This window comes from Lynx rufus, unplaced genomic scaffold, assembly GCF_022079265.1.
Source record: "Lynx rufus isolate CCGP_SWC_20201006 ecotype Redwood Valley unplaced genomic scaffold, mLynRuf1.p SCAF_7, whole genome shotgun sequence".
NCBI classification, from domain to species: Eukaryota; Metazoa; Chordata; class Mammalia; order Carnivora; family Felidae; genus Lynx; species Lynx rufus.
In genome coordinates, this window is record NW_025814889.1 from 69,820,637 (window position 1) to 69,842,181 (window position 21,545).

The 21,545-nt window shown below is 37.0% G+C and overlaps 1 protein-coding gene across 6 annotated transcripts in view; it reads left to right on the top strand.

Annotated features, from left to right (window-relative positions):
• The first annotated feature begins 37 nt into the window (after window positions 1–37).
• Window positions 38–21,545, top strand: part of PPHLN1 (periphilin 1) — a 145,453-nt gene continuing 123,945 nt past the window's right edge. For 2 of the 6 annotated variants that reach the window (XM_047065774.1, XM_047065780.1), the window contains exons 1-3: window positions 45–101; window positions 9,853–9,895; window positions 12,683–12,774. In XM_047065774.1, coding sequence (XP_046921730.1) covers window position 9,895; window positions 12,683–12,774 — 93 coding nt within the window. In that variant the 5' untranslated portion in view covers window positions 45–101; window positions 9,853–9,894. Of the gene's footprint in view, window positions 102–7,939; window positions 7,961–8,369; window positions 8,419–9,852; window positions 9,896–11,510; window positions 11,547–12,682; window positions 12,775–21,545 lie in introns of those variants that run through there. The other 4 variants (XM_047065776.1, XM_047065775.1, XM_047065777.1 and 1 more) reach the window with 4 other exon arrangements.

Genomic DNA, 21,545 nt, shown 5'->3' on the forward strand with positions numbered 1-21,545 from the left:
CGCTCTTGCTTACGTCCTTGAGCGCGCCGGAAGTGCCTGCCTAGGCGAGCGGCGACGAGCGGACGACTACATTTACGGGGTCTCCCGGTGGCCCAGAGTCGGTGAGCGCCTTTTACCTTTCCGAGGTGCACGGGGCCGAGCGCGCGGGCCGTTACGCCCAAGGAGAGCAGGCGGGCGGGTGTTTTCTGTGGCGGGACTTGGAGACTCCCGTTGCATTTGAATCGTGCCCTTGCGGTTGAGGGTGTGGAGACGCAGTGGAGTTTGGTATAAAGGAAACTGTTGAGTCTGAGGCACAGGTTTGCTTCTCTTTAGCTCCTTATTATGCAGAAAGAGGACTGAACTATGTAACTTCAGTGACCCAAGATGAGTTAGTAAGTCGATAAATTTATAGAATGTGTTCGATGTACCCAGTTCAGTCTTAGGCACTTTGAGAGCTACAAAAAAAGTGTAAAACAGGCCTTTTTCTGGCGGATATCTCAGTCTAGTTGGGAGACAAGGTCAACTTGAATTCACAGAATGACTCATCTTGAGTGTTGATATGGACAAATGTTGGACTTCTTGGCGCCTTTTTTCGTCCTGTAAATCTGTAATGGGCTCACACTGCTTTTTCTCTTGAGAGGAGGTAAACGGGCCCATCATTCCTACAGAAAAATCAGAAACTAATGCGAGGTAGTTTATACTTCTGCCCACCAGCACACACAGACCAGGCCTGTAACCATTAACCTGGGAGTCTGCGTGCCAGCAGCCTGGAATCTAGAGCTTCTCCTGGAGTCTGCACAATCAATCCAGATTGAAGTCGATGTCTTCTAGAAAGAAGGGAGTGCATCCAGGGCGCAGCTGAATTTTGAGAGGCCCGAACGCCTCCATGTCCGCCAGGGGACCGCTGGGACTAATTCTCTTGGCAAACTTGTGGCCAGCCAAAACTACCATGTTTCACATCCCCGTTATTCTTGGTTACCGCCCAAGATGTAAGCCCCTTTGGTCTTCTATGCTACACCCTCATTCCCATGCTGCTTTGTACTTCCTCTCCCTTGTTTTAGGCTACCACTGCTTCTCCCTCCTTTTCTTACACATTTCGCCCCTCAACACAACAGCTGAGCCCACTGAAACTTCTAATTCCCTGCCTAACAAACTCTTACATTGTCAACCTCTTTATGGAAATTCTTTTATCTCCTGACCATTACTAACACTTGGCTTTTGCCTTCAGCCCTTTCAGTTGAGCCCTTTTTCTAACACCTGCATTTAAGGTTAAGTGATGGCTCTTGCCATACAGAACTAATTTCACTTCCTCAATATTTTTCCTGCCCCCAGGGTTTTTGTGGAGGTTCTTTTCTCTCTGCATCATTTGATTTCTCTGACCTTTCTTCTACCTCTTTGTGGATAATTCCTACACCTGCTAAAGTTTTCAGTTTTCCTTTGACTTTCTCTGAGGAGTATTTTGTAAATGGCGCCCCCCCAGCCCCCCACCACCGAGAGACTTCGGTACCCTTGCCATGTGCTAAGTGCCCTCAACTTTCCTCATCATGGCACTGGACACATGTATCATATTTAATTGCTTCTCTCTTTGCCTTCTCTACTAAGCTAGGTTGTGGAGGAGGGACTGTTATTTGTCTTAATTTTTGTAACTGGTGCCTAATAGGTCTTTCTTTTCTTTTCTTTTCTTTTCTTTTCTTTTCTTTTCTTTTCTTTTCTTTTCTTTTCTTTTCTTTTCTTTTCTTTTCTTTTTTAAATGTTTATTTATTTTTGAGAGAGAGAGAGACAGTGAGCATGAGTAGGGGAGGGACACAGAGAGAGGGAGACACAGAATCTGAAGCAGGCTCCAGACTCTGAGCTGTCAGCACAGAGCCACACTTGGGGACCTGAGCCGAAGTCAGATGCTTAATTGACTGAGCCACTCAGGTGCCCCCAGGTATTTCTTTGATTTCAGTTGCTGCAGGTAGTCTCAGAAGTCAAGCAGTTGGCATGTCCTTTGACTTTAAAATGGAAGAAGCTTTGGAAAGGGGTCGGCTGCTATTTAGCTTCAGCTGATAGTGGCTGTGTGAACATGATCCCGGTGTTGCCAGAGCATGCAGTTGTTTCAATAACAGTTGGAAACATGGTTTTTAAAAGTGATCTCTGCCAGTTAAGTGTTGTCAATGGAATAAAGTTTTATAGAAACAAACAAACAAACCTGGGTCAGACATGTGTCATGTGGCCTTCCAGTCACCAGTTTGGAATCTGCTTTAGTGTTGGTATGGTATAGAAATGGGCTTTGAGGAGAATACTAGATTTTGAGCTGAGTCTTCATGGTTCGTTTGAAGTTGAATGAGAGAATGGAAAGAGGTATTGTAGTTTGGAAAATATGTCAAACATCTCCAGGCTGGTGTGTGTTACTTTGTGGCACAGTGAGGAAGCTGGCATGAATGATCTTTTTGGAGAGAACTAGAGTTTAGGTGAGACGATAGAAGGATCATATGAAGGGCAGAGGAGTTTGGATTTGTTACAGTTAGTTAATGTGAAAAATCTGGATTCTTGATCAGGGATACTTCAGGTGTGGATGATGTATCAGCAAAGTTAACTGAATATCCCTTTTTAAAGGTGAAATAGAGGGTGAAAGACTGGAAGGAGGCTGATCAGTTAAGACTGAAGTGCAGTAAGATTTAGATTTGTAAGCATAGATAGGCAAACATCTGGTATTTTTGTCTACTTGTATAATTTCAGTTACTTGATCATTTACACTGAACAATCAGGAATTTCCTAAGCATTTAATACATTGCAGTGGGGCTTACATAAGAGGTATCCTTAAAGCACTGAAAAGTAAATTGTGAAACTAGTAATGCAGCACTTTAAGTTATATGGTTATTCTGAAGCAATCAGTGGTCTCCTTACCTTTAGTCTCTTTCTTCTTTAATCTATTTTGTATACTGCCAGGTCAGTCTTCTGGAATGACATTTTTCTTGCAACTTATTTCTAGACTTAAAAGCCTACAGTGAACTTCTCTGGCTTTTTCCTCTGAGCATTTAATGCCCTTGAATTTGTTCTGTCTTTGCCTGTTACCTTTGTGAAGCAATGCGATATGATGGAAGGGGCTTGGGATTTAAAGTTATGCATACATGGGGTGCCTGGGTGGCTCAGTTGGTTGGGCGTCCGACTTTGGCTCAGGGCATGATCTCACGTTTCAGGAGTTCGAGCCCCGCATCGGGCTCTGTGCTGACAGCTCAGAGCTTGGAGCCTTCTTTGGATTCTGTGTCTCTCTCTCTGCCCCTTCCCTTCTCATGTTCTGTCTCTCTCGCTCTTAAAAAATAAATAAGCATAAAAAAAATAAAAAAAAAGTTCTGCATACTTGACTGATTCCAGGCTTTTGGCTCTGTGATTTGAGCTTTTCAGAGCCTCTGTGCTTTATGTGGGTTAGGAGAGATAATATCTACTAAAGGGAAGAAAATGAAAGCCTGTTATTCCTGTGCAGGCTTTTTTCCCATTCCTTTATAATGCAAATCTGCTTTGGTCAGTTCCATCTTTCTCAGGCACATCTTCCATAATAATTCCTTTACCTTCTTTCAGATTCTACTATCATACATCCACATTTGAGCAATCTCTCAAGACTTTGTTTAACTTTTCTTGGCTTTTTAAAAAAAATTTTTCCATATTTGTTTATTTATTTTGAGAGAGAGAGGGGTGGGGGAGAAAGGGGCAGAGAGAGAAAAGAAAATTCCAGGCAGGATCCATGCTGTCAGTGCAGACCCCAGTGTGGGCTCAAACTTACTATCCGTGAGATCATGACCTGAGCCAAGATCAAGAGTCCAGCGCTTAACCGACTGAGCCACCCAGGTGACACTCTTGGCTTTAACTAACTTTCCTATGCTTCTCTCTCCATGACCACTGAGCAGTGATTAATTTTAGTAGATATTTTGCTCTATTTTGACCATGTTAATTGGCATTCGTGTTAGTTTTTTTTTTTCCCACAGACCTTCAATATGTTCAAAAATACATTTTTTAATTTAGTTCTGGAATTTTAAACATTTTTCAATAAAAATAGTATCTAATTTTTAGACTCAAGGCAGTCCTTAAGAGCTTCTTGTTTCAATTTAGGGTGTATGGAAAATGTTTACCTTGCTTTAAGGTCAGTGTATCTCATCTTGAGATGAGAGTAGTTTAAAATTTTTGAAAAGTGTAAGTGTTCCATCCCAGGCCAATTATATAGGGATTTCAGAGGACGGGGACTAAGCATTGGTATTTTTAAAGCTCTTTAGATGATTCTTAAGTGCAGCCAGTGGTAAGCACTGCTTTAGGTGCTAGAACTAAAGGATTCTCATTGATACCTTTTTCTCAAGAATGAAGTGGCATTAGTGTCATGAGAATTGTGGTAGGAGCCATAATCATAACCTTTTTTTAAGATTTTACTTTTTTAAAAGTAATCTCTATACCTGACATGGGGCCCAAACTCACAACCCTGAGATTAAGAGTCCCATATTCCAATGACTGAGCCATCCAGGTGCCCAGGAACCATAATCTTATAGTGCTCGTTGGAAGTTTTCTGAATACGTGTTTGCCCCACTCCCCAAAACATTTCGTAAGCTGAATGGCATTAAAGAAAGAGGTAATTGGGGCGCCTGGGTGGCGCAGTCGGTTAAGCGTCCGACTTCAGCCAGGTCACGATCTCGCGGTCCGTGAGTTCGAGCCCCGCGTCAGGCTCTGGGCTGATGGCTCAGAGCCTGGAGCCTGTTTCCGATTCTGTGTCTCCCTCTCTCTCTGCCCCTCCCCCGTTCATGCTCTGTCTCTCTCTGTCCCAAAAATAAATTAAAAAAAAAAAAAAGTTGAAAAAAAGGAAAAAAAAGAGGTAATTAATGTTTTGTAAAAGCAAAAATCTTCTTTTGCTTTCTTTTGGTTAGTGTAAACAGGTACTAATGTAGGTCTTGGCAAAAGCAAAGTGGCATAAATTGAACTTGAGATAGCAGGGGGAACCTGTAATTAAAAGGTATAAATCAGTATTCAGGTTCCCCAGAATGGCTCATGTGGAGGTCATATGAATAATATGTCTGTTTATTCAGCCAGTATTTAATAAACACCTTTACCCTGCTAAACAACAGGAGTAAGAGAGGCACACGGTCATTGCCTTTGCAGTAGTGTTGAGTTTGAGAGGAAGGAGTGGAAGAAAAGCAAATTGCATATGATGCTATATAGTACTGTCATAGCAAGATACTTCAGGAGGCCCAAAGAAAGAACAACATTGTTCTTTCTGGAGAATATAAGAGAACCTGACATTTAAGTGCATCCTGAAGGAAGAGTAGAGGGTGAAGGCAGCTAAGATCTAGGCAGAGGAAAAGCATGCCAAACTGTGGTGGTGAGAAATAGTGGCACACTTACAGAACAAAAACAAGTTTGATAAGTCAGGTTCTGGAGACTATTGGGGAAATGGTGGGGGTGAAGCTAGAAAGGCCGAAGCAAGGTCACAAATAAGCCTTTTTTTAAGGTTAGGGTTGAATCCTCATTCAACCCTGGTGGGGACCCACTGAGAGATTTTTAAATCAGATGTCTTACCAGGGTGAGCATTCTGGCTACAATTTCTAGAGTGAGGAAGAAGCAGGGAGACCAGTGTTTTACTACTGGGAGTCCAATGGCTAGACTAGGAACATAATAAGAAATAATTGGATTTAATGAATAGTTAAATATGAAAAGTTCTGGGTCTTGTGTGATTCGGGTTTCTGATTTGGGCTGTTGGGTACCTGGTGGTGTCATTGACTAAAATGGGGAAGACAGGAGATGAAGCAGGTTTCTGAGAAGTGTGAACTATTGGCATGTTGAATTGCAGATGTCTGTGAGACATCTGCTTGAATGGAGTTAGGATGGAAGTGAAATCATTTATCTAGAGGGGCCATATTACCAGCATTAATAAATTGACTCCATGAACACTGAACACATTGTGCATATTGTTCTAGGTGCTTAATATTAATCATTGAATAACATAGAGATCCCTGCTTTCATATAGTTCATAGTAGCAAGAGACCAATAATATGCATCAAAAATAATTTACATAATATCTTAGATAACTAGTGTGATGATTTAGGGCGGTCTGGTAGACAGGTGACATTAAGAAGGTGAATATTGAGGGATGAGGAAGTTAACCAGATACCTGGAGAAAAGCATTCTAGGTTGGGGTGGGAGTGGGGGTTGGAATTGCCTGTGCAAAGGTCTAATGCTCATCTAGAGTATGAGGTCATATGGGGCTTTTCTATTCACTAACCATGGTTTGCTATTAAAGTAGTTATTAATGAAAATAAAGAGTGAAAGGAATGGGTTTAGAGAGGAGGGAAAGCTATTTTTTTTATTCTGAGTTTTTTTTTTTTTATTGTAAATGTGTTTAGGGCCAAAAAGAGCAGTGTGCACAGTTATTCTATAGTTTAAGCTGCTACTAGAACCAGTTTGGATAAGTTGAAAAATTACTGCTACCATAACCAGTTTGGATAAGGTGGAAAATAGATCTAACTGTGGATTCAAAGTGTGAATGGTTTGACACAAGGATTATTGCCTGTGACTTTGTGTTTTCTCAGTTTCTAGGCTACTATGACCAAATTCCAATCTTCCCTATCCTCTTACCCCTCAACTGAAGTTAACATAATAATGGTTGGCTTAGTGGAGTGTTCTGAGAAAGGTTTATTTCTTTTCTGGATTAAATATACCATGATGGTATATTAAACGTACTCTCTAATGAATATGGCATAAGAGAATGCAATTTTTATAATTTAGAACTAGTTCTTAGCAAACTTCTAGATGAAGCTTATGTTCTCCATACTGAATTCTAATTCTGTTCTCTGCCTTATTGTGATATAGAGGGTCCTTCCATTTTTCAGTTCTGTTCTTCAGTTTTCATATCCTTTTGGATCAGAGAACTTTACTGGAGTACTTCTGAGACTCCACTAATGGGAGATTAGTGAAGTGATTACACGGTAAGTAATATGATCACTTCAATGAGAGCATCTTTGTTTAAATTTAGATGATTGGCTTCTAGTTGTGGAATGGGTCAATTTCCTAAATCTGGATAATGTCATAAATAACATATGTTGCTAATCAGAAGGTTGTTGAAAAGATTACCTTTTCCCTTCTCTGTTGTCTTAATTCAAGATTCAGTTTATGACCTATCTCCTTTACTGCCTAATATTATTTCTTTTCTTTTGTATGTAATCCTCAAACTGTGTCTTCTGTTTTGTTTTACTAACAGTACAAGGTTGCATATGGAATATTCTATTTATACTCCTGTTTGCCTAATTATATAGATTTCTTAAGAATAGGGGATGTTTTATAATTTGACATGGGCTTCACCAGTGCTGTTTGAATTTTTGAAGTGTTAAATACTGGTGGATGATAATTATTTTACTCCACCAAGCTGTATTTAGTCTTACCATTTTGTAGTGTTCTACTATTTTTATATTCTTTATTCTGAAAATATATGGTAATTCAGATAATAAAGCATTGTATTCTGATAGTGCTGTTTTGTAAAAACATTAATAGGTATAGTAAGAGTACATCTAAGAACTAGATACCTGTATATTCTGTAAAGAGGTCAATATATAGCATACTCACCAGTAAGAGATAGCTTTAAAAAATGAAATAATTGTTACAGAAGAGTATAGTCTAATGCTTATATTTAATCATTGTATTATAGACATTTAAGCAATTTATTATTTTTTGTAAAGGAAACTAATTTCCTTTTATAGAATTATTCAATTGTGTATAGTAAGTGAAATTTTAAATTAAGATCTTTCTTTTATTTTTATTTCTTATTTTTTAAATGTTTATATTTATTTATTTTGAGAGAGAGAGAGAGAGTGCGTGCGCGTGAGAATCCCAAGCAGGCTTCCACTCTGTCAGCGCTGAGCCCAAGGCGGGGCTCTATCTCACAAACCATGAGATCATGACCTGAGCCGAAATCAAGAGTCAGACACTCAACCGACTGAGCCACCCAGGTGCCCCTCAACTTTTTAAAGTAAAGAGAATTTATTTATTTACTAAACATTTTTACATTTAACTGATTTCGATAGCTCCCTGTAAGATGAATACTCCACTGGGGCATCATCAAACACGGAGTTAAATATGCAAAACTGTTTTAGGATTAACTGTAGGAATTGAAATTGTAGTAACATTAGTGCAATGAGTAGCTGTTTCATTTTTGCTGTTTGTTTCTAGTAGAAATTAAGTTTAATATACAGATTGATATCCTACAGAAGTGGTAGTTATATTCAGCAAATTCATCTGGGAGTTTGCCAGATAAATTCATGTTTTTGTTTTTGTCTTTTACTGTGTTAAAATACACATAGAATTTACCATTCTAACCATTAAATATACAATTCATGGGTATTAATAAGTACATTCACATTGTTGCAGCCATCACTCCCATCCAACACTTTTCATCTTCCCAAACTAAAACAACATACTCATTGAATGGTAAGTTTCTATCAGATAATGTACATTTATTTTGGCTTTTTTCTGCTTCCACTTGTTGAGTCATCTCCAGATTTTAGCTTTGATTCATTTTGTTCATATTTAACTCTTTCACAAATACATTTAATTGGTCTCTTGTCTCTTGATGATGTATATTCTAGGCATTCTATTTTGAATTCTTATATTATATTTTTAATTTTGCCTTGTACTTGCTGCTTTGTTTCCAATTTGACTTTCTTTGCTACTTTTTTTTAAGCTTCTGTAAATTGTAGATTGATTAATTAAAGTAGAAATCTTTTGAGGTAATAACAATAAAATTCTATTATTTGTCTTGTAGACTTCCAGGCAGAAAAAGGAACTAGATCAGGAGTGACCTCTAAATTTAAGACTGTAAAAAGAACTTTATTTTTGCATGTGGCTAGTGAGCACAAAATTTCTATGTAGCAATTAAATGGGCCTAATCTTTCCCGTAGAGCCACTCCTATCCTTTGAGTTTCTGGTAAAGAGGTAGATAGGGCTACAGGCTTGAGTAGACTTAGATTCCCCACTTTTTTTTTTTTTTTTTTTTTAAGATAAGACTGGTTCATAGATTTGCAATTCCCATCATGATATGCACATTACTTATTTGTTGTTACTGTCTTCATTTTACCTAAACTTGCTCAGTGCACTTTATTTCTTTTGGGGGAAAGTCTTAAAAGTTCTCCATCATGGGAGATTACGGGGTGCAAGTTCTGGAATGAAGTCACAGGAGTAAAAAATCACAGCATAGAGAATATAGTCAGTGACATTGTAATAGTGATATATGGTGACAGATGGTAGCTACATTTGTGAGCATAGCATAATGTGTAATTACCATGTTGTACACCTGAAACTAATGTAATGTTGGGTGTCAGCTGTCCTCAAATCTAAACAAAAAGTTCTTCATCAAATTTTTATCTAGTAGATATAGTATTTTTTGATGAGTTGATGATTCTTGCCTTGATTTTGGGATGATTTTTGAACATGGGACTATTTATTGCCAATATAAAACTGTAGGGATTTCCAGACTAAGGATAGTAGATTTTTTTTAATAGGTGAGATATTTTAAAGCCAGCATTCTTAATATTCTAGATGAAAATTGCCTTAAAAATCTCAAGCAGTTCTTTCAAAGATAAGGGTAAGAAAACTGTCCTGCCCAGCTCTGAACTGGCAAAATTAGGAGAATTCTTTTAATATAATTAGGTTATTCTTATGAAACTTGGGTGGCCTCTTGTGGTCAAAATAATCTCTTCTATTTTTAAAAATGTGTTTGAAGGGAGTTCGGCTTACTAATGGTCATACTTTTTTGTTCTTAGGGTTTTATTCATACAAATAATGAAGGGTTAATTATTTTTCTCCATTGGTTGATTTATACAGACACAAATCCTTATGTCTGTATTTTTCCCCCCCCTCCTACAGGAGATTGTTGAAAACTTTATATTTGATTCCTGAAAGGACTCAAGTAAGTAGTATAGTAGTTATTCTTACATTTTTTTGTGGGAAGCCAGTAATTTTAATATCGTAGTGTTATATCTAGTTAAGAATCTGTATAGTATTTCCTTAGAACTCTTGTAATTTATTTTTGTTTCATTAATTACACAATCTTACTTTTACTTGTTTTCCTTAAGTTCATTAATTTATATTCATAGTTTTTGCCATCACTTTACACGTTATGCTTATGTTTTTAAAATAAAAAAAATTTTTAAAGTTTTATTTTAATCTGTACCCCACATAGGGCTTGAACTCAAAATCCTGAGATTTAGATTCACATGTGCCTTCGACTGAGATGCTTATTGAACGATTTCCAAGACCTTTAAATATAGTTCTTTATTTTTGTTATGGGTCATAGGATGTATATAAAACATGCATTGAAAATATTCACCTTCCTATACTCAGCCACCCAGTTCTCCCCAGTGGCAGGCACTGCTCCTTTTCTTGCTTATACTCCCAGAAGTATTCTGTGCATGTGCATATATATTCATACCCTGTCGTTATATTTTCCCAGAGTGGCAGCATATTCAACATATTAATCTACCCTTTGTTGTTTCTTACTTACCAGTGTATCTCGGCATTCTTTCTATATTATATATGGGGTGACTTTTCTTTGAAATGGCTTGCATAATGATCCTTTATATGAATGTACAACATTTTATTTATTCTGTACCCTCCTGACCATCATTTTAGGTTGCTTTCAGTCTTTGCTGTTCACCTATGGAAGTATACATAGAAGTTGAATTACCAGGTCAAAGCATATGTGCATTTAATATTTAATATTAATTGCCAGTTTTTTTCCCAGTCTGTACCAAAGTATACTTGTTTTGTTAATATAGGAGAGTGTTGCTTTTCTTACTCTAGTCAAAGGAGTTTGATTTTTGCAGAGCTTTGGGTGAAAATTAGTATTCTATTATAGTTTTCGTTTTCATTTTTCTTATTTTGAAGAAAGTTGAGCATCTTTTCAAAAGATTAAGTCATTGTACTTACTCTTTTGTGAACTGACTTCATATCATTTGTGCATTTTTCTTTTGTGTTCATTTTTTTTTCTGTGATTTGGTTTCATTTGGTTGCTGTTACTTCTCTGTACTGTCTCTCAAGTAGGATAAATGATGGATTCAGTAAAAGTGGGATAGGTGGAGTAATCTTGACAATTTCTTTTCTTTTTTTTTTCAACTTCCAGGCTTCCATCAGGTCTTGTACCTAAAAGATTGGTTACTTTGAAATAACATTCTTAATGACGTCTGATTATGGACCTGGAATTCAGGTTGATTAATGTTAGAGCTAATTTGCGACTTAAGATTTTTCTAGGCATATTGGCATTAGTTCATTTTATTGGGTCTATTTGTATTAGAAAATATTGTAGGTTTGTTTTTACAGAGAAAATTAAGATTGTTTGTACTATGGATAGTGTCACAAAATACTGCCCTCATCTTTTAGGCTTTGTTTTTTTCTTAGACCATAGAATTCTGTATTGCCAAGATGGGATGTCATCTCTTTTTTCCCCTTTAGGGTTACTACGTCATAAAGAGCCACCAAAAATCTTTTGACATGTATCTTCTCTGAGAAATTTTCCTTCTTCACAACTCTGCGGACTAGAGCTGGACTTGTTGCTCTATTTTGTATGTACTAAAAGGCCCTGAGTTAGTACCAGTCCCATTTTCAGTTCTTGCTCGTGATCATCCTTCTACATATCAGATGGTTCATAGTTCTTGGGTCAGAACCTGCTTCATTTTCTCCTGGTTCTGCCCTGTTAACCATTTCTCATCGACTCTGGTGGTTATTGAGCTGCTGCCTGTGGGCTGCCTGCCTGTTTTTGTAAATAAAAAATTTTTTGGAACATGACCACACTGCTACATTTATATGTATTGTCTGTGGCTGCTTTCATATTATAACAGTAGAATTGAGTAGTTATGACAGACCTGTGACCTGCAAGCCTGAAAATATTAGTCTGATCCTTTACAAAGAAGTTTGCCAACCACTGATCTATTGTATTGCGATTTCATAGAAATGACCTTCAGGCTATTTCCTGCACCCTTTTCTCATCTTCTTCCTGCATTAGCCCTCCACCCAGAACATATCAGCTCTCAAAGTAGGAAGCCTCTCTCTGCACCCTAAATGTGAAAAATGTTGATAGAACTTTTAATTTCAAATTTTATGAGAGTGTCTTTGCATTAAAATAAATCTATGGTATTAAAAGCAAAATCGAGAGTGCTCTATTTTGGGGTTTGTTGAGTGTGTTTTTATAGGATTTAACACTTAAAGTTTTTAACACTTTTTTTGGTTAACCATTTCATTGAACATATAGAGGAGATAAGCTCCAAGACTGTAGAAAAACAAAAAACTTAGTGTTATAGAAACCATCCACCAAGAAATAGGAGTAGCATTGCTTGCTGATCAGAGTTTTAAGTTATTCAGGAGAATGAATCTTTTCTAATTTTTACTATGAGAATGAAGAAATATTTGGGGTCTTAGGGATCTTTTTACTATAGTTGATGGGAACAGCTCTTTGAAGCTTTAAATAGCCTTCAAAATGGAAGGTGGAGCTTTCTATTATATTTTTTTTAAAAGAACATTTCAAAATTATTTGGAGGGAGAATTGCCTTAATCATTCTTTTTTTCCTTTGGTCACTTATATTGTTTTCATTAAGTATCTCTGGAAAATACTGGTTGGAAAATAACTACTTGTTTTTTTAAATCTTCTCTACTACTTCCTAAAAACATAAAAACTGTAATTCTTTGGTTCCTTTTTGTTTAGTGGCTTACAGAAGAGATGAAATGTGGTCTGAGGGACGATATGACTATGAAAGACTTCCAAGAGAACGAGTACCTCCTCGAAGTCACCCCAGTGTAAGTTGCTAATGATGTAGAATAATTCGCAACCTAGTATGGAAGTGAATTTTGTACACCAAAGCTTGGCCTCCTAACAAAATCTTTAAGTGCGAAAAATTTACCAGTTTAGGTTGAAATATAGACACATTAAGTTTATCTTTTAAAAGTTAAAAGTTTGAAAATAAAAGGCAATATTTCATTTATGTAGATTTCTAAATATGGAAATAAATTTCTAAAATGGTAAGTTTTTATATTGAATTGAATTTGTGAAGAAAATGGAGGTTTTATAAAGGTAGACCATCAGTTAATGAAGGAGTATTTGAGCATCTGCTCCTACTATTAGCTGTCACCTATTTTTCTTTATTCCTAAAAATGTTTGCGAATTGGAAACATTAAAAAGTGAAATTAAAAAGTAGGGGCAGCTCAGCGGCAGGCAGGCAGCTTCTGGTGTACTGTCCTACTGTTTGTCTCTTTGTTGCTCTGGGAATTGGGAAGTTTTAATGAGACCTTTTCTCAAGGAGCTTGCTATTTTGCTTATTATTGTATTCCCAGCACCATCTAGTACCTGGCACATAGTAGGAGCTCAGCGTTTATTGAATGAATATATGTACTCTTTCCCCAAAATCCTCTGCAGAGACCCAAAGGAAGGTTTGTAGAAGGTCAAGAAGCTGTCAGTCTTAAACTTTTGCACAGACACATTCTAAGCATCAGGGGATTTGGGTTGTGGTGATGGTATGTAGGTATATTATGGATCCATTATACACTATCATAGGGAACAAATATTTGTTTATATGTTTTTTTACTTCTATATTTGAAGTAAATCTTACAACCTATTTAGATTGGTAATGTCACATTCAGCATTGTCATTTGGCCTCAATTATAACGTAGGTGGGGGTTGATCTAAAATGATGAAAGATGGGCTCTTTGGCTTTTGGCTTGGAGGAGGTGAAGGTGCAGTTGTCCTAAATCTGGGTTCATCCTGACCCCAGTTGCCTCCACCATGCTGCCAAAGTTTGAGATTCCAGTCCCAAAGTGATCAAAGTGTATACCTGAGGTGCACCAGTGGGTATGCCCTGGTCCCCAAGATCAGCCCCCTGCATCTGTCTCCAGTAAAGGTTGGTGATGATATCACCACGGTAACCCGTGATTAGAAGGGTCTGAGGATTACAGTGAAACTGACCATTCGGAGCAGAAAGACCCAAATTGAATTGGTATCTTCTGCCTCTGTCCTAATTATCAAAGCTGTCAAGGAATCTCCAAGAGACAGAAGCAGAAAAACATTAAGCATGGTGGAAATACCACTTTTGATGAGATTGTCGACATTGCCTGACAGATGCAGCACCCATCTTTAGCCAGAGAACTCTCTGGGACCATTAAAGAGATCCTGGGAACTGGCCAGTCTGTGGGCTGCAGTGCTGATGGCTGGCAGACTCATGACATCATAGATGATATCAATAGTGGTACAGTGGAATGCCAGCTAGTTAAGAACTACAAAGAAAAATATTTCAATAAAAGATCATTTGACAACCAAAAGAAGAAAAAAAAAGGTAAAAGATTGACAAGGTGAAGAGGCCTACCATATTTCAGAATGGGTTGACTTAATTATTACTGTGTGTCATTTCTTTGCAGGTTTTTTTTTTTTTTTTTTTTTAATGTTTGTTTATTTTTGAGAAAGCACGCTAACGTGAGCCGGGGAGGGACTGAGAGAGGAAGACAAAGGATCCAAAACAGGCTGCTCTGTGCTGAGCCTGATGCAGGGCTCAAACTCAGGAATTGTGAGATCATGACCTAAGCTGAAGTCAGATGCTCAACCTACTGAGCCAACCAGACACCCCTCCAGGTTTATTTATAGTTCAATTCTTTTCAACTTGATAAAATTACCTTATAGTTTACCTAGAAAAACAAACAAGTAATAGAGATAAACATGTGAGATTAATGCAGGGATGGGAAAAGGGATGACTTTAGAAAAAAAAATTCTTAGGACCCCTACCTTTTCAAGGATATATCCCACTAGGAATTTGTATTTCAAGGGTACTTAAAAGAATTTTCTGTGTGATTATGTCACCAACTGGATGTATGGATGGATATGTTTTAGTTTGTTTTCAATTTTGAGGAATTGCTTTTTTTTTTTCCTTCATGTAACACATGACTCCAAATGATAAAATCAGGTTCATTTAGAGAGGGGATTTTTTATTTTATTTTATTTTTTTTAGTTTATTTTGCATGAGAGAGAACATGTGCACGAATGGGGGAGGGACAGCGGGAGAAGGGGAGAGATAGAATCCCAAGCAGGCTCTGCACTGACCGTGTGGGACTTGAATTCATGATCATGACCTGAGCTGAAATGCCACCCAGGAGCCCCAAGAGAGGGGATGCCTTTTAAATGGTAACTTACTATAATTACATGTAACTAGTTCTTGCTAGTTTTATATATAAACTTCTTAATCTTCAAAACAATTCTGAGTGTTGAACGGTACAACATTTATAGAACTCAATGGAATGTTTTAGGAGACGTAAAATGTAGGCAGAGGTTTATATACAGAATCTCTGAAGGAAAGGGAAAGAAAAGCAAAAATGTTGGGATCTCATCAAGATAAAAAGCTTCTGCATAGCAAAGGAAATCAACAAAACTAAAAGGCAACTAACTGATGGAATGGGAGAAGATATTTGGAAAGGACATAGCAGATAAAGGGCTAATATCAAAAATCTATAAAGAACTTACCAAACTCAACACCCGAAAAACAAATAATCCAGTGAAGAAATGGGCAGAAGACATGAATAGACACTTTTCCAAAGAAGACATCTAGATGGCTAACAGATGGATGAAAGGATGCTCAACATCCTTTCGCTCATCATCAGGGAAATACATGTCAAAACCACAATGAGATACCACCTCACACCAGTCAGAGTGGCTAAAATTAACAACTCAGGCAACAACGGGTGTTGGTGAGGATGTGGATAAAGGGGAGCCCTCTTGCACTGTTGGTGGGAATGCAAACTGGTGCAGCTGCTCTGGAAAACAGTGGAGGTTCCTCAAAAAATTAAAAATAGAATTACCCTACGACCAGCAATTGCACTACTAAGAATTTATCCAAAGGGTGTAGGAGTGCTGATTCAAAGGGTCGCATGCACCCCAGCGTTTATAGCCATGCTATCAACAATAGTCAAATTCTGGAAAGAGCGCAAATGTCCATCAACTGATGAATGGATAAAGATGTTATATATATACAATGGAATATTACTCTGGTGATGAAAAAGAATGAAATCTTCCCATTTGCCACAATGTGGATGGAACTGGAGGGTATTATGCTAAGCAAAATAAGTCAGATAAAGATATCATATGATTTCACTCCTATGTGGAATTTGAGAAAATTAGCAGATGATAATAAGGGAAGGGAAGGAAAAGTAAGATAAAAACAGAGAGGTAGGCAAACTATAAGAGACTCTTAAATACAGAGAACAAACTGAGGATTGATGGCCATAGGGAAAATGGATGATGCGCATTAAGGAGAGGGCACTTTTTGGGATGAGCACTGGGTGTTATATGTAAATGATGAATCACTGGGTTCTATGCCTGAAGCCAAGATTACACTGTATGTTAACTAAGCTGAGAAAAATGTAATTTCAGACAATAGTGGGAAATATTTGTGATCATACATGGAAAAAGTTGTGATATAAAATGTTTATTACACCATTCAGCATTATATATGCTTGCTGTGTTATAGAACACACTGCAGTGGAAGTTGGCTTCAAGACTGGAGGCAGAGGGACCTGCCAGGAGGCTGTAGGCTATTGCCAGGCAGGGGGGATTCCTTTAAACCAGTCCTGGTTTAAACCAAGTGGGAGAGCAGTGAGTTTTAAGATGGGAATAATCCATTTATCAGTGTCCTAAGATCAATAAGAAGGGTGCTTCGGATCTCTAGTTAGGTCATTGTGTGATAATGGATTTGAGAAAGTTCATACCTAATAGCCTTTGTTTTCTCCTAGGATAAGGTAGAGGGAGACTTGAGGCCACACTGAATTTGGAATAGCCATTGTTGGTATCTCTTCACCAGAGGTGTTTAAAAAGACTTTTGATGATGGAGCAGTGAGCTTGTGCACCATAAATTATGGGGGTGCCAGTCTACAGGAATGTGCACTTTATTACCTAAGTAGCCCAGTTTAGGAGTGGAGAAAGTAGGTTGTTGTATTAATTTAAGATTGCACAATGAGTGGTAGGCACAGAAAGATGAGAATAATGAAGGTTCTGACTCAGAATTATTGAGGTAATATGTGTAATGGGCTGTTTCAGAAAGGAACTAAGGCTGTGAGAGGGATAGTGGATTGAAAGAAGTGAGGGGTTGAGGGACAGGAAAAGCTCAGTGAGGTTGAACACCAGAGAATGACAGAAAGATAGACAATTGGTATTTGGAGTGTGGAGTTGCCAAGAAAGGACAGTTCTGGATAATTAAAGTTCAGTGGATGGTGGTGGGAATAGAGGGTGGGTGAAGGTTATTGGAGTTGAGATCAGAAAAACTTGGAGGCTAGATTTTGGATCAGTGATTTCGACTAGAGGCTCTCAGTCTTCACCATACATTGAAGTCACCCAAAGAGCTGGGTGACATAAATACTGGGCCCCATCCAGATAATTAAGCCCTAATCTTGCAGGTAGGATCTGAACGTCAGCGTTGTGTAAAGGTTCATCAGGTGACTCTTATGCAGAGTTAAGAAATGCAGATTGTAGGTGAACACTGAAGTTGCTGATGATGACAGGAGTTGAGGTAAAAATGATAGGTTATGGAAGTTCTCAATGGATGAGGATATCGTAGTAAAAGTAAACAAATTCAAACATTTTCATTTTTATATAATTTATGTGTATAAATGTGAAACAGACTTCTTTATAAAATATCTTCATCAGCAGGAAGCAGATATGTTTTATACCACAAGTGCATTTGAAATCAGACTAGAGGTACTCACTCAACTGTCTCTAAGTGACTAAAGGTAAATCTGACTTTCCTAAATTCTCTGGCTACTTGGTTCCTCCTAGAGGGGGAGAAACCTAGATTGCCTTTCTCCTGAGGGCACAGAAACTGCCCAGACCTTTTATAGCCTCATTCCTTTCCTTTTTTGAAAAAAAAATCTTAATTCCATTAGATTGGTCCCTATATTCCCCCAATCTCTCCTAGTTTATAAATTCTTCTGTATTCCCACATCTCCTTCCTCAAGGAGGAAGACCAACTTTATTGGTCTTATTTTGGTTAGAAATTTAAAGCCTTCCCTTCCCTTCATTTTATGTGCCTTTGATGGCTCTTGGAAATTATCCCTTTGCCTTCTATGTTACACCTACATTTTAGTTAAATCACAGTTTCTTAAACTTTTTGGTGCCATGGATCCGTTTAACAGTCTGGTGAAGCCTATGGATCCCTTTTTTAGAGTAGCGTTTTTAAAACTGTAAAATGAAATACACAGAATTAAAGGACTTCTATTTGAATATATTTGAATATTTCAATATTTACATGTATATTTGAATATTTCTCAAACTATTAAAAAGCAAATTTATGATGTAGTAAGATGTACTTTAGTAGGTCAATAAATATTAAGAGCTAGGTGAGGTTTCATTACTATATTTTCAAAATAATGAGAATAAATAGATTTTGAGGTATCTGCAACAGCTATGACATGATATGAAAATATCTGTGATTTCTGTTAAGTGATGAAGCCATAGGTAATTGCTGTTATTTGGTTTTTTGTTGCTGCATTTGGATGAAAAAAGTAATTTTATATTCATATATGATTTCAAGGACCTGCTAAATCCTTAGGCTAGAAAAGCGTTTGATAAATTACACTAGAACAGAAATATAAGTCAGTAAAGTTATAATTCCTGACTTTGGAGCTAATAATATAATTTATTTAAAGCTTAAAAATATTTGCTTACAAAGCAGAGATCATCTTATGTTATTTTAAAGATCATATTGGTATATCACTGATTTGTACAAGAATGTTCACAAGGAGCATTGTTCATAAAAGCTCAAATTGGCCACAATCTGATGTCTAACAATGGAATAGATAAATTAATTGTGTAGGTTACACAGCAGTGAGAATGAATGGACCTGAATGGACCATTGCAAAAGCAGCAACATGTAGGAACCTCACAAACATCCTACTGAAAGAAAGAAGCTAAATATAAGAGTATATATCCTGTATTTCCTGTTACATAGTTTTAGAATAGGCAGAATTCACCAATAAAGTGGTTACTTTTGGGAGAGGGAAGTAGTGACTGGGACAAAACACAGGAAGGCTTTTGCTGTACTAAGTGTGTTTAGTTTTTTGAAATGGGTGGTAGTTACACAGTGTGATTACCTTGTGAAGATTTATCCAGAAGTGCATTTATGATTTGTACACATTTTGTATGTATGTCATACTTCCGTAAAAACTTAAGTTTTGAAAAGGCAGATTATTATTTTTCTCTAAATATAAAACTGGTTAATCCTTTAAAAAGTGGGAACTCCCTATCATTAGTGGCTGGGAAAAAGGAAAGTAATGTCTTTTATTTTGTATATTTGGATTCTTTTCTCTAATAGAAAAGCAAGTTTACTGTATTTCTTTTTTTCTCATTACTCTCATTTACTCACTAATATTCAACTATTAACATTTGATGAAAACATGCTTTATTGTATATTTATCCATCTATCTGTCCTTTATCCGTCTATTTAATCCATCTAATTTTTTGAAATATTTCAGAGTAAACTGGCCAACAGTATGTATGCTTTTCATTAACTACATGGATATTCATATCATTAAAGTGCAATATTTTTTTCAACTTTTTCTAAATGTGAAAATTACACATGTGAAACGTAAAATCTTAAGTGTTCATTTGCTGAGTTTCGATTTAGTAACGTTCCTTTGTGTATGCCCTAGGAGGTGTTTTCCTTTTTTGTCTGACAGAATTGCAAGAACTTTCTTTTTGATATTATTTCCAGAGAGGAAGGATCAGATCTTGGCTACATTCTGTAACACTGTGTCCTTATTTTCTGGGGCAGTTCCAGTTTCAGATATCTGACCCATTATTCCCCAAAGCTATTGAAATGCAAAAACACCAATATTTCTTTGAAAATTCAGTGAGTGAATTAAATGAATAGTTACTGAAATGCATGTCACAAAAATATGAGGGATCAGAGTGAGGGAATCTCAAGCTTTTGAAAGAAGTCCACCAGCCTGTGTAGTAGAATTTTTTAGGTATGTGTGGTTTGTGTGGTACTTTTCTAGTAAAAAAACATGTGATGCCAGAAGTAACATAAAATTGATACAACACAGTAGAACGTGTATCAGGTATGTAGTGCTTACTATGTGCCAAGTGCTGTTCCAGGTGCTGGGAATAGAGCAGTGAATTAATTAAGACCAAGGTGTCTGTGCCCATGAAGCTTGCATTCATACTAAGTTGATTGTTTTAGGCACTAATGGCATGAATTATTTACATGCTCTCATGCTTAGTTTGCTGGTAGTTTTGTGTGTTTTAGTTGCTTTTTACTTTCTTATAAGGACATATATCACAGATATAAAAGTAGACAAAATAACAAAATGAACTCCCCATGGACAAATCATCCAAAGTGGCAGTTACCAGCTTTTGGTCCATCTTGTTTTGTCTGTGCCTTCCCCAGTTTCTTTTCTTCCAGATTATTTTGAAGTAAATCCAAGATACCCTATTTCAAATGTAAATAAATAGTTTAGTGTGTGTCTCCAAATGATAAAGATGCTTAAGAGGAGTTGCTTGTCTATTAAATTTTTTCCTTTAAATGTTTTTTGTTAGACTTTGTGCCAAGTATTGTAATCACATTGGAAACGTTTTTAATGTTTATTTTTCAGAGAGAGATAGAGAGAGGGACAGTGTGTGAGTGGGGGAGGGGCAGAGAGAGAGGGAGACACAGAATCAGAAGCAGGTTCCAGGCTCTGAGCTGTCAGTATAGCTCCTGAGGCAGGGCTCGAACTCATGAACCTTGAGATCATGACCTGAGCTGAAGTCTGAGGCTTAACCATCTGAGCCACTCAGGCACCCCTGACGTTGGAAAACTTTTTAAAGAAACATGCTAATCCTCATGATTTGCCCCCAGTTAGTAAAGAGACTAAACATTAGTGTGGGAAATTTGACATTAAATATTGAATGAAACAAAACTTGGTGCTTTTACTTACTGAAATGAAAGTGTTACTCATAAGAGGTAGTTCTATTAAATTGGAATTTATAGCAAATTAAGAAATAATTGCTTATTTCGTAACAAAACACAATCACCATTTCAGACTTAAAAATTGCAAAACTAATTTGATAAGTATCTTAACCTGCTCAGATTTTCATTAGCAAAAGCAAAACTGAACAGTCCTTGTTTCAGAAACTCAGAAGCCCTAATGGTTGGAATCGTTTTACCCCCTAGATAGGGACCTATGTGAATGTGTAAACTTCATAGACCTATAACTTCTCAAAAAAGTATGTATATGCAAGTTGTTGCTTTCTACATCCTGTGAGAATAGATCATGATTGAGTAAAATGGGCTTAAAATTTTTTTTTAATGAGTTACGTATACTTTTTAATTTTGGTCTGACTGATCATAACATTAACACTAATTTTGGAGGGGCAAATCTGATAGAATTTTACACATATTTTTGGAAATTTTAGTAACAGCCATAGAAAATTGGTACATGGTATAAATATGCAACAATTGAATTGATATGGTCTGATCTTTTTAATGGGGCACTGTACAAATTTTTATAATGATCTGAAGCAACGAAAATTGATTTCATTGAGGTAAATTCAGATTATA